Raw genomic sequence first — 14,710 nt, 5'->3', positions numbered from 1 at the left:
AAAATCGATATCTCGAAATCTATTAGAAATAATAGATTGTAGTTTTTTCCAAGAACTTTGTTTGGTTTTTTCTGCTGTATTTTCTTTGTAGACAGTATGTGAAAATCTTTATCAATAAAAAAATTACACGATTGCTGAAAATTGCTATGCTCTAAAAGCTCCTTATCGAATTTTTCTTATGTAAACATATTGTAAAATATCCGATCTTGAAAATAAAAAAAAGGTTCAATATCTAAAGTGGTTCTTGAGTTATGGCCTGTTATGTGTTGGCCTGTTATGGCCTGTTAAAAAAGTTGAGTTTTTAAATTTTCGCGATTACTGGCGTTTTCTCGTTATAAAAAAATGACACCCTAACGATATCCTTACAATTCCATTTCAGATGCTCAGAACCATGTCTAATGATTTTATCTAGTTATCTCTTGAAAAAAAAGTCTTTTAAAAATAAGCGGTTTGCGATCGTGATTTTACTTTACTTAATAGGGAAAGGCGTATTGGCAACGCCGCAACAGCACACCGTCGCGCGTCGCCTCGGTCGGTCGCATTTCTCTCACTCCGACTTAATAAGATTCCTATGCGATTTACTTCCACCCATGTAAATGCCGACCCAAAAGTAACAGTTGCCAGCACGGTATACCCACAGCTAAACAGTTCTCGAATAATCCGTTAGACGTTAGATCATTAGGTGCATAGAGAAGGTTTAGAATGTTCTCGTATGTACTCCTCCATTCCAGTGAAACTCGATTGTTCTCGAACGTTCAAATGAATCATGACGGTGTCTATTCTTTAATGCGATATTAAAGTCATATGGGGGCGGAACATATTAGTTAGTTAGGTTATGCCGAGTCCACATGGGTCCGCAACAATATTAAGTGAATTTCGGACTTTCATTGTCTTTAATTAAAATTAGTGGAACAAATTATTGGTTTTAATTAGCATAAAAGTTGTTAGTGGTAGTAAAGCTTCATTCAGAACCTCGCAGTTAGTGGTTTCAATTACATTTTATACTTTTTAGTTCACGATCATTCACAATGTTAAAAACACAATTAAAATTAGTAGAAGATCCTAGCAACAGCTTGCATTAGTCAGTTGTATCCATAGAGAAAGCCTAATATTTAGCTTATAAAACAATCAACTTTTGATTTCTAACCACAATTTCTCTTGACGGAAGATAATCAAAGGCCAAAATGACATTTGTCGCAAATTTTGAAGTATAATTAGTGGAAATGTCAAAAACTTGATAACTTTTTCTACTAATTGAAACCACTAAATTATTCCACTAATTGCCAGGTTCTGACTGAAGCTTAATTCTCAGTTAGTAGTTGCCACTAATTTACTTCAAAATTTGTGACTAATGCCTTTCATTTTCATCCGTCAAGAGAAATTGTGATTAAAAAGAAAATGTTATTGTTCATAAGCTTTGAATAAGAAGACTAAGGAAGGAGCATAATGCTATCCATGAATTCATGCATGGTGGGCGGAAAAAGCGCCATAAAAGCACTCTAGGGTGGGGATCCTTGACAGTTCTGTTTGCCGATTCATTTGACACATTTGAATTTGATTTGAAATTTTGTGGATTTGTCAGTCTTTACGGAGCTTATTTTATGTTATTTATTATTTATTCTACTACTGATAGTTGTATAAAGGTAGTAAATCTAGATGGAAATTGTGGCAGCACTTAAATTAACAGTGACACTATCGCGATTAATCGAAAAAGACTCTAAAATAGTTGGTTGTGTAGCGTGCGGTAGATCTCGGCAAAAATCGAGTGAAATAATGGAACAACTTTTCGCTAGTAAGTAACTATATAATATACATACGTGTAGTAAACCGATCATTTATGAAATTCACTTAAATTAACTACATTATATATTTTTCTTGAATTTTAGCTTTTATTTATTACTTGTCAAAGATTAGATGTCAAAGAATTTAGATACGTCAGTTTGACTTACCTGCTTCAGTAGCGTATCGGATGTTAGTGTTAATAAATAATTATTATAACTTATTTATTTTTATTAGAATTATATATTTTTATAACAATTTTAATAACTACCAACATTTATTCACAACGTAAAATAAAACAACAAATTATTGAGTCTACCCCACGTCTACCCTACATCATAGTTTTACATTTTTTAAATAAAATTAGAACGACACTGATAAACCGGAATTTAAGTCGGCCATATTTGAGGCCCATCGCGGTGTACCTAAGATTTTTGATATGCTCCTTCCTTAGTCTTCTTATTCAAAGTTCATAAGCTAATTATTAGGCTTTTTCTATAGATATAACTGACTAGTGACTAGAGCAAACTGTTGCTTGGTGAATGATCGTACACTTTTAAGCATGAAGTATAATTGACCACACTAATTCCTCTTTCTGAGTGAAGCTTTCAATGAAAAAAAAAACGTTTGTCTATTTTTTCAGGTCGTCTTCCAATCGACATTATCCTGACCTCACGCAGAGTAGCCAGTCCACTCTCAGGAAGTCCCAGAGGGCGCAGAGGCCTAGCCTGCCGATCACGCAAGCGACGACCGCCGAAGAACTGACCACGGTGGTTTTCTCGTTCTGCGACGAACAGTTCCCTTACCGGACGAAGATACCCGGGTCGCAGATTACCTTGAAGCAGTTCAAGGATTACTTGCCAAAAAAAGGAAATTACAGGTAAGATTACTTTGTATCGCATACTATATTTAGCAGCAAAAATGAGACGTTAACTTAAAATACTTGATTGAAATGAAACTTCTTTTTTCGGTGTTACCACAGCTACCCCATTCAGGGTAAATCTACCCCTTTGTAAAACAATTTAACACCGCTATAAAAATAATCTGTGCCATACGCAGCTAAGAAAATCACTATAATAAACTTGATATTGTACCAACCTTGATGTGTACCAATGGTCTGGTTGTTTGCTAGGAAGTAAATTTTCATGCATATTTTCATCGATAGGTTTGTAGCTTCTGAATAACGGTCTAGGTAAAGCATTTAGCTCATTTGCTACCTCAGAATTAGAATTTAGAGTTAGTAACTCTCATTTTCATTGGAGGACACTGTCATATTTATTTCAAACCAATAATCAACGAGTATATTCGTATAGTTTAATATAATTACTGTAAATCACTATAAATAATAAATTGTTTGTAATTGAACTGTAATTTCTGTATTATTAATCCGGTAAATGATGGAGATAAACAATTGTGATTGATTAAAATTTTATTTTAAGATGAAACTTTTGTTAACAACATTCTGAGAATTCGAATAATGAATTGAATAATGACAGGACAAGTGACATCTGTCTAAAAAAGACAGTAATTTAGACTGACAATTTGGTTATATAAAATAATATTCTATTTGCCTAACGATTAACATTAATTTAAAAATAAATCCCAACATGAATAATGAACAAAATATTTAAACAAAACAGACCACAGACCACGCAAAATAAATTGTTGGTTAGTAGCAAGGATACTATAGAGATAAGGATAGTTCGATTCCTATCTTCCTGCACTGTCAGTTTTTTACGTCATCTACTGACCGAGTTGAAGTTGGCGCTAAAGATTTTAGACAGTTATTTTTGCATTTGACGGACGAGCGCACAGTGCGTTGGAAGATAAATTTAGCGGGACAAAAGCGTTTGGTTAGAAATAAGCCAAAAAATGTATACTGATAAGAATAAATAGTAGACATTCCAATTGATACAAAAATGCTTGAATATTCTTTGTATTTCGATACATTTTTATCAACCAAATTTGGTCGTTTTCTGCTCAGCAAGGCAGAGATCATACGAAAACAAAATATTTACAAGTGCTTATACATTTTATTAGAAAGCCAAATTATGTTGAAGATTGCCAAAGGTATGTACTTTTCTACTGTACATATATTATTTGTTAAAATCCTTCGTGCCTTTGTTCTGCAGATATCAAACTTTCACTTTTTTTCAAATATCGATATATTGAATGATGTAGATCTTTTGAGTTACCAATAGTTACCAACACAGGTAGTCACAGTCACAGGGAGTTCAATCTTAACAGGTGAATGCCCAAAAAGATTCATTTCAGTCGGATAGTATAAAAACAAAACAACTCCATCAAAAGGCACTGAGTTTAAAAAATTGTCTTAGATACTTACTATATATGAATTTACAATTACCGAGTGTTAAAATTAAAATTAAAATATCTATCTTATTTATTATTTTCCAAATAAAATATATTTTTTTAAAATATATTATAGAGGGTGTCACAAGGTTACAAATTAATTAAAAAAAAACTGCTAAAGAGTTTTTTGATATCATAATTTTATGTATTTGGCAATAGTTTACAATACGGTTTTTGTGTGTCATGTACGAATAATATCATAGTTTTATTATCTTGTATTTATTTATTAATAAATTAAGTTGTTAATAAATAAATAAATTGAACCATATAGTTGCTATATATTAGACCATTTGCTACGTTCTTAGATTTTAAGTCCCAAACATTGCTCTTGAGATTTTGTCCCGCTAGAATAACCATCCGCCGCACTGTGGAGCGCTGGTCAGCGCATGACGTAGCATTCCACAGCCACTACGACAGCGGCGATTTGACGCGATCGAATAGTCCTTTAGAATATACAGTCCTTGGGTTAGTAGCAGTTAGTAGTAGTCAGAGATATAGGTGTAGTAGTATTTTGGTTTAATGGCCACAGCTGCCAGGGCTATCCGGCCAGGTGATAAAATTTAAAAAATTAATAAAAATTAAAAAAACATAAAATTATAAAGCTAGAATAGTATACGGTTTTATATTAACTCTAATTTTTTTGAAAATTCATAAAAAATATATATCATTCAAATCCTTCAGTTTAATAGCTGTTAGTAAAAAGTTTCACTTGAATTATGCGCACATAGTACACACCATTTTTTTACTTTTTCTCTTCCCATAATCCAACCAACCTACAAAGTTTACTTCTCTTGCAGGTATTTCTTTAAAACAGTGTGCGAAGAACTTGGCAACCAAGTTATTCAGGAGGAAATCAGCAGCGACAACGATATAATACCTCTGTACGAGGGTAAAATAATGGCTCAAGTTAAGCCGATCGACTGATATTATTTGTTTTTATTTTAAGTTACTAACCGACCGGCTAAAAACGCATGCAAACGATCGTCTACAACACAAAAATGAGTTCGTTTTTTAGATACGGTCTTTTTCTTAGTACAAATCATTAATAGTTTGAGTTCAACAACGAAAATAAAAAATAAACCTAATAAATGTTTTGAGCAAAGTTGTATTATTGCCATACTTTTCAGGAAATATAAAAGCTATTGGAAAATACGTATAGATATACGATCCTACAGACTGCGCCAATATATTAATGATGTAAAATTTGTCTGAGTAAGAGATTTAATCTGTTATTCAAAGTCTGACATTCAACGTTTAACTTTAGATATAAATTGACAGAGCTTTCCAAAGCAACTTATGGATATTTTCATTGTAATCATTTAATATCATGGAAAAAGTATAATAAACACTATAGACATATTGATTTGTGTGGCAACCTAGTAAAAGTTTCTTAATTTTCAAGCATTTAATCGCGTTTGAATTTGGCAGCATTGCTATACTTTTCAGAAAATATAAAAATACTAGACAAATAACATTGCATAAGGATGATCCTACAGACTGCGCCAATATATTAATGATAAAAATAATTTTTTAGACTTATTATTGTTGAAATTTTATCAATATAAGTAACCAAAACGATTTAGTACGACCAAGTAATTTTTCTTTACTTATTATTTTAAGTAATTTGCAATAATGTCTGTAATAGTTTTAAACTACTAATGATTTTACTGAGAAAAAACTGATTTTATCAATAAGAAATTTCTAGTTTTAAGTTATTTATTTTAAACTGTGTTTAGACGTTCTCGTTTGTATGAAAATACTAATACAGCTGGAACACTTATTTAGTTACGTAAGTTTTTGTTATTTTAAAACATTTATTTCCCTAATTTATTCTGTTTTGTACCTATAATATTAAGAGATTTTTTAAGCGTTTAGGCTTTAAAAACTATATTTTTAAGCTTCACCTTTCATTTCATTCGTATTTTAAGGAAATTAGAGATGGATCCTCTGCAAAATATAAAGCCATTTTCTTTTTTGAAAGTTATTATAGTAAGAAATTACTAGTTGATTAATATTTTAGGTTGATTTTGGAAAAAAAATAAAACTCCTACCATAACATTTTCAGCTGAGGCTAAAGAAAATCTAAAACCAGTTTATATGAAATTTTATTTCACTCTAAATAGTTTCTTTTTTGAAATTGTTTTAAAGTGATCTTATTTTAGTGTCAACCAGTGTTCATACTTCAAAAATAAATTTTGAAAAATCTGTTTCTTGCAAAATTTAAAGCTTTGGGAAAAATCTTGTTTAGATACATCAAAATTGTGTGACACTGAAGAACATTTGCTTGAATTTTGTTGTGGTTAGGAATGTACACAAAAGCAATTTAAGATCTATTTTTTATATATTTAGCCAAAGGCCCTAATTTTCAAAAGAAAAAAAATAAATGGCAATTTAGAAGTACAAAAAATGAGGATTTTTTTCAGGGATTGTCAAAATTTAATTAGAGCATATTAAATATGTCTTTATTCAAGTTTTTGTATGTTAAAAAATGTTTTCTTATGCTCTGTTAAATCTTGAACCATCGTTTTTGCAGATCTGTATATACGGGGTGTTTAAAATTCAAACCACTCCTGTTGAAGATGTTGATTTTAATTTCTAAGACTTTTTGAAACTTTATACCATACATCACAACGTTAAAATGAGTGTGTGGAAATTTTGAAAACCTTGTATGCTGGACACAGGTAAGGGATCACAGGAAATGTTTTTAAGCTTTAATAAGGATTTTTATAAAAAAAAATAATATATAAATTTAATTTTGAATTTAGCAATACCCAAACCTTTAAGAATAACAATATTTTGAGTTTTATTTTTGTGTTTGTTCTTTCATCGATTTAATAATCTAGTAAATTCAACCTTTTGTTATGTTTTTTACTATAAAACATAATGTCTAATAACGTTAGGACATTTTCTATCTAATGATATATAAAAGCGTTGACCAAACTACAGCAATAATATTAGATTTTAATAATACACTAAGGTTGAAGCTTAGAACACTTTTCTGTGTATTTTTTGTTTTTGAATGTTTTTTTTTATTCATTTGTAAATGATATACAATTCTACAGATCTGATTATGTAATTTTTCTTATTGACAGTAAAACAACAAAAGTAAAGAACTAAAGAAGTCTGTGACAAAATATGGTTATTTTCTCTCATGCTATACTACGAGAGCTAGCAACGTCGGAAAAACAAGTATTTTTAGACGTCTGGCTCTTTGATATATCTTTTACTATGCTCTCTAGAACAGCATGCGGCCCGTCTTGCTGCCGGTAAATGTTGCGTTCCCTACTGCGCATTGAAAGAAGATCCTATATTTTTATTAGTTATTTAAATTCTAGTACTGAATATAAATCGAACATGTCTCCACAGCGCAGTGCGTAGAGTTTCCGACCACGAACAGATGATTCAGAGTTCGAATCCGGGTCAGGGCAAAGACTTTTTTATTTTATTTTTGTTTATATTCTGATATTAAAGTATTAAATATTTATTTTTTTAAATTACCAGAATTGTTTAATATTTTACTATCAGAATATAAACGAAAATAAAATAAAAAAGTCTTTGCCCTGACCCGGATTCGAACTCTGAATCATCTGTTCGTGGTCGGAAACTCTACGCACTGCGCTATGGAGACATGTTCGATTTATATTCAATACTAGAATTTATAGGACTAAATTAATAAAAAATATAGGATATTTTTCCGATGCGCAGTAGTGAACGCAACGGTTATCGGCAGCCAGACGGGCCGCATGCTGTTCCAGAGAGCATAGTAAAAGATATATCAAAGAGCCAGACGTCTTAAAATACATTCTCGAAAACGTTGCAAGCTCTTAGACTACTATATAATGAAAAAAAAAACGGTTTTCTTAATTTTTGGACACCCTGTAGATTGTCACCTATAAAGTTCGGGTATTGGAAACATAGGAAACCAAATGCAAATTTTGAGGACTTTAAATATTGGCTTAGCTATTGATTTTATAGCGAAGTTTTAAAATATATTTACTAAATACACATGTCAAATTTGAAACTTTTTATACAAGCTGTTTTTAACTAATTTAAGAAAGACTGCATTTATTTTTAAATTAAAATTGAACAGATAACAATGCTAAACCAGGCAAATGTCGACATACCTTCAGGTATCAACTTATGATACATATGCAACCTATGATGCAATTTGTTGTGCTGTCTACAGGTTAGTGTGCTCGATATGCATTTTTGTAATTTAATACTTGTTCAAATTAAACAAAAGCCTAAGGTTTAGGAAATATAATTTGACATTAACCAAATTGTAAGTTGACAACTGAAGAGTCTATTACGCTGTACTTTCGGGTCGCTCTCAGGGGTCGGGTAAAGCGGGCGTGCCGCCGAAGGAAATATATATTATATTTCAGAAATCTGCTTATAGGAGTGGCCCCACCAAAAGCGTCTAGCGTTCGGCGTGTCTCGCAAAAAACGCAAATGAAAACAAATCAAGTTGTTTTCTGTAGCATCTTTAGCGTTTTCTATGAGACCCCGTCATAAGCGGACGTAATATTTAACAATACAATAAAAATAAATTAAATAGTATGATTTTTTTTTCATTTTAGGATATTATCTAAAAATATTTTTATAAAGAACATCAACTCTCTCTGTTTAGGAAGATTCTATTAAATTCAAATATTTGAAGGAAATCTTTGAAAAAATGTAGTTTGAAAAAGTAATAAATTAAAGGAATATTTTCTAAAAGTTTTTTTTTCTGCATAAAAAAGGCGTAAAACACAGAAACAAATAGTTTTTTACGTGTAACAAATAGTTTTTTACACGTAATTTTTTTTCTGTAAAAAAAGTTTTTTACCAGAAACAATAAGTTTTTGACGCGTATAAATTAAGTTCTTTACGCGTAACAAATAGTTTTTTACACGTAAGAAATATTTTTTGGCGTAAAAAAGTTTTTTTACCAGAAACAATTAAGTTTTTGACGGGTATAAAAAGAGTTATTTACGTGTAACAAATAGATTTTTACACATAACAAATAGTTTTTTACACGTAAAAAATATTTTTTTGCGTAAAAAAGGTTTTTTACCAGAAACAATAAGTTTTGACGCGTAAAAATTAGTTTTGACGTGTAACAAATAGTTTTTTACACTTAAAAAATATTTTTTGGCGTAAAAAAGTTCTTTTACCAGAAACAATAAGTTTTTGACGCGTAAAAAAATAGTTATTTACGTGTAACAAATAGATTTTTACACGTAACAAATAGTTTTTTACACGTAAAAAATATTTTTTTTGCGTAAAAAAGGTTTTTTACCAGAAACAATAAGTTTTGACGCTTAAAAATTAGTTTTTTACGTGTAACAAATAGTATGATTATACTATAGTGTTAATATAATGTTTATATAAATAGTATGATTATAAAATAGTTTTTTACGTGTAACAAATGGTTTTTTTCATAAACCATGTCCTAAAATTGCATTAGCATCTAGTAATATTTACTATTCAATTATATAATTATAATTATTTATTATATTATATTATAATTATAACAAGTAACCACAACACTACAACATAAAAAATTATACACATAATATAATCTAAAATTCGTAAAATAAATGGCAAATAATAATTATTATTTTTACACACACCACCTCTTTTTTCTTCGTCTCTTCAACGCTAACCGCGCCGATCTCGCCTATCTCTTTCTCACAGGATTGATTGTTGAACGGGCCGGGAATTTACGAGCTTGCGAAGTTACTAACTGATATCTTGTGACATCGACCTGCCGCGTCTTTTGCGTGTTTTTAATGGACACAAATCGAAAAAAACGCTTCAAACGGTAAAATCGCAAAAACCGCTTGAGACGCAAAAAACGCAAAACGCTAAAAACGCTTTCTGTGTGGCCGTGGGCTAAGGCTTAGCCCGATCCTGTCGTGTTAAGCCACACCCAAAATTCCAAACACACGTGCTTTGATTAAGGTTTGATTACGGTTTGCAGAGCTTCAGCATTTGCCATAAAATAACGAGCAATTTGTTACAAAACCATATAAATTATATATCATTGTAATCACAAAACTTCAATCTATTTCCGTATTGTAACGGAATTTTAAATTATGTCTTTATTTTCGAGAAAATTTAGTCCAAACATAATTTGGCCATCAAAATCTTAAAAATAAAAAAGTTATCTAAAAATGTGTCACAATACGGATATAGTATAATCCTTTATCTTAAAATACGTAGCCAGTTTTACATAAAACGTTAAATGCCGAACGCTTATTTTGCTACTTTTTCGGACTAGTGAAATGGACTCTTAAGGTATGTTGGCCTTTTTTTGCCTTTGTTTTGCATTGTTACCTAGGTTCAGTTTTATTTAAAAAAGATACAGTTTTTCTTAAATTAGTTAAACACGGCTTGCCCAAAATTGTTCAAGTTTGACGTGTGATTTCAGTAAACCTAAACCTTTAAAAACCTTATTTACGACTTTGCTGTAAAATCAATGGGGGCTAATATTTGGACATATCTTTTAAAATTTTAGAAAATTAAAAAATTATTTTGAAGAAAAGATTATTGCATACGAACTTTGCTGGTGACCATAATAAATTTTATTATTAAAAATATACATACATACATAATATATTAGGTGCGTAAATAAGTGCCTTTTAAATCTGTACATATTATTCACATGTCGTTTTAGCTCATCGTAATTTGGTAAGCTTGGTTTTTAAAATGGCAGCTAAGTTTTAAGTTCCGAGTACATATACCTCATTTCCAATGTACATTGTTACTTAATATATTTTAAGACTTATACAGAGAGTTAACTACATTAAATACAGTATGATAATTATAAAATTGACAGTTATCTGTTTTGATGCTAACTAATATTGGGAATTAGTTAACGATAATATATTAGAATATTCACAAATGAGAAATTTTTTACAAATATTTTTATGCGTTTTATAAGATTCTATAGTGTGTTCAGATATATTTTAACCCCAGATTAGGTATCCTATAAGTATACAGATAAAAATCTTATCCCTAATTCGTGGTACGAAAATTGTTTTTTATGACGATGTGCAAACGAGTAAAATTTCCTGTGTGCAAAAATAAACTCGCGTAAAATAACAATAAACAGCGTAATAGAGAGATATCGCTAAACCGAATAGCGTGCATGGACGTTAATAAGGCCAGGTGTTATTTCCTTTACGTGAGATGGTATTAACTCTCTTCATTTATAGTTATCGGATCGGAAAGAATTCTGTTCGCGTCGCGTCCGCTATTTAAACTTAACCTAACTTTGAAATTGTTTTGTTTACTAGGTATTTTAAAACTAAAGGGCTAAAGTGCTTATTTCCAGTGCTTTATTGTTCAACGTCTGCCAGTGGGTTTAGGGCAACAAGCAACAAATTCTCTTAGAACGGCTAAGTCGTCATCTGCTGTAAACCTCAGCCTCTTTATAGGTTCTTTAATATTGGAAGAGGTGGAATCCATATTTTGGGCCATATTTATTTAATTAAAACTAATCCCAGCTACTTAAATATCAAATTACCTAATAAAACTAAAGTAATAATTCAAAACAATTCAAACATAACCTAAAATAAAAGATCTCGCCGGCCGGCCCCGATTGTCAAATACCCGCACATACCCATTTAAGCAATTTTTAAACGTTATTTAGAAATAGCGCTTGATGTAATTGATCCGCAAATTACGTCAGGCGGTAACGTTATTAGCGGGTGTTGCGTTAAAAATTGACTCGCGCATATCGTAACCATGATAAGGTATGCGTAAATACTGCATGACGCTATTCGGTTTTCCGATATCTCTCTAATAACTGTGCCGGTCAGGCGCTGTGTACAATTTTAGAGGCTATAAGTGGGCGTGCTATGTGCGCAAACCAGTAACCTAACTAGTGCCCGATTACGAAAATTGGAACCACGAAAAACAATAAAGAAAAAACAAAGTTTATAATCTGTATAATCTGTGTTTTAACCAATGTTGTCTGTCTCCGTATTGTTACTAAAGTAATTTCGGACTTAACACAACGTTTTGCTCAGATGTATCACTGACCTAATTATTTTAGGGAAAAGGTAAATTATCAAAGTTCTAAGCTTTATCAGAACCGAAAGAGAAAGAATGAATGGTTTTAAATATACTTTATATTTACGATAATTGATACCATTAACTTATTCTACTAATTTAGAGGTTATGAATGAAGCTTAAAATATGAAACATTCATGGCCCTAAATATTTGATATTTTTCTTTAATATCAACTACTACCTATAACTTTACCAAAATGTCTTCAATGCATTCAGCAACACAATCTTCCGAAGTTTACCTGTAGGTAGTTCAATAAATTTTAAAAGTTGTTTGTTCATAACAAGACAATATTTTAACATGTCTTCCTTCAAGGCTATAAAATATAATTGTAACAAATATTAAGACAAATTGACATTTTATTATAAGCATTGTAGTGTCAACTACAATTATATAATTTACTAATACATTACTTTTTTCTTTTAATTTGTGTAAATATACTATTGATGAAGTAATCCGAAAAAATCCTAATGAAACAACTCTTACAATGTAAATAGTATCTCTAATTGTATTTTTAAGCATATTTTTAGCAGAATTTGATATATAGGGTGAGTCTTAAATAAGTGTAAATATAACATTGATGAAACACATAGACCTATTTCACCAACTACCAATGTAAATAATTTCTCTAATTAAGTACATTAAAGCATATTTTTTGAGTAGAATTTAATATACAGGTTGGCGCACCATATACAGGGTGGTCTCGGTTGATTATACGAAAACGGAAAGACGTAGAAACAAAATATTTTATGGGCATATATGTATGTGAGAAGGCAATGTGCATAATTTAAAATTATTTTGAAATGTGTACTCTGTGTACTCTCACTAGCAAATTGCCATGGCGACACCAGCCATCTTGATTACTGTTTTATTAAAAAATCGCTTTTTATTCAAAATCTGAGCTAGATAGGTATAGGAAAGCGTAATATAGTTCGAAAGAGCATTTGAATCTGCTTCGATTTATTTAAAAAAATAAATACTGTTGTATTTGAAATAATAAGTTTCTATGTAAAATAAACATTTAAAATAGACCAGCAATTTTTGACACCCCTGTATACATTTAAAGAAGCAATAAAATATTTTAGTAAAGTTTATTTTTCTGGCTTCAAAGTCAGCACAATAATTAACTCTGAAAAGTAATGTACAGGGTCTTGACAAACTTTTTATTATAGCATGCATATTTAAATATCTCAAAAACCAAAGCAGTTAAACATATTAAACCCTTATAATAAATGACTTGTTTTATGCCCAAGAATCCAAAAATTAAATAAAATACGTGTTCCATAAGAGAAAATATAACTTTGGTATGGATCTAAGTTCTGACACACCCTGTACATTTGAAAATAATTTTAAATTATGCACATTGACTCTGTACATATACCCATAAAAAATTTGGTTTCTACATCTTTCCATTTTCGTATAATCAACCGAGGCTAATGTATATTTATTTATATATTATAAATTTTTAATGATAATTTTTATTCCATATATCTTGTGGTGTAAACTGAATTTACTACAGTTGATTAACTAATGTATTAATATTTTACTTTTTTCTTTTAATTTATGTAAAAATAATATTGACTGAAGTTTATATGCAGCCTACTAATGTAAATAAATATTTTTCTAATTATATTTAGGTATACTTTTCTAGCAAATATTTTGATATAAGCTTTATTATAAATTTTTATTCAAAAAGTGTTTGTTTTTTGTTTCCTTTAAGTTCTAAATTGAAGGAATTTATATAAAATTGTAGTTTTTATTCTTCATTTTTCATGTATGTATATAAATTATAAAAAAACGCATTCACCACAATAATTTAATTTATTACAGTTATTTATTATTTTATTACATTACATACAATAGGTTAATATTGATGAATTTTATAAACTGCTTTTCTAAGTATATTTAAGCATATTTTTTTTTAGCAAAATTTGATGAATAGGTAATATAAAATTTTAATGATAATTACATTTCTGCATAAATATTGTAGTGAAAAACTGAATTCACTACAATTATTTAATATATTAATAATTACTTTTTTCTGTTAATTTGTGTAAAAATAATATTGATGAACTTTCTGGCAGACCCTCTAACGTACATAATTTCTTTTAATGATATTTAAGTATAATTTTGAAAACTTTTAGTAAAAAAAGTAAAATCTCTACTTTTTCAATATTACTTATTTACTACAATTATTTCACTTATTGATCATTAACTTTTTCTTTCAATATTTGTAAAAATAATACTGATGAACTTTATAGACCTGGGGTATAACTGTAAATAATTTCTTTAAGTATATTTAAAGATATTTTTAACAAAATTTGATATAGGCATTATAAAATTTTAATTATAAATAAATATCTGCATAAATATTGTAGTGCAAACTAAATTCACTACAATTATTTCATTTATTAGTAATTCACTGTATTTAATTTGTCTAAAAATAATATTGATGAAGTTTATAGAAGACGTGCTAATAAAAATAGGTAATTTTTCAAATTA

At 29.7% G+C, this 14,710-nt stretch overlaps 1 protein-coding gene across 3 annotated transcripts in view; it reads left to right on the top strand.

Moving 5' to 3' along the window:
* Positions 1-7,215, top strand: part of LOC115883444 (axin) — an 85,107-nt gene extending 77,892 nt beyond the window's left edge. For all 3 annotated transcript variants that reach the window (XM_030901810.1, XM_030901807.1, XM_030901809.1), the window contains exons 14-15: positions 2,423-2,659; positions 4,947-7,215. In XM_030901810.1, the coding sequence (XP_030757670.1) occupies positions 2,423-2,659; positions 4,947-5,073 (364 nt within the window). In that variant the 3' untranslated portion in view covers positions 5,074-7,215. The remainder of the gene's footprint in view (positions 1-2,422; positions 2,660-4,946) is intronic.
* Positions 7,216-14,710: the final 7,495 nt, after the last annotated feature.

The sequence above is a fragment of the Sitophilus oryzae genome, unplaced genomic scaffold (assembly GCF_002938485.1).
Source record: "Sitophilus oryzae breed Bouriz unplaced genomic scaffold, Soryzae_2.0 scaffold_1902_pilon_pilon, whole genome shotgun sequence".
Taxonomy (NCBI): Eukaryota; Metazoa; Arthropoda; class Insecta; order Coleoptera; family Curculionidae; genus Sitophilus; species Sitophilus oryzae.
This window is presented reverse-complemented; position numbering and strand designations above follow the sequence as displayed.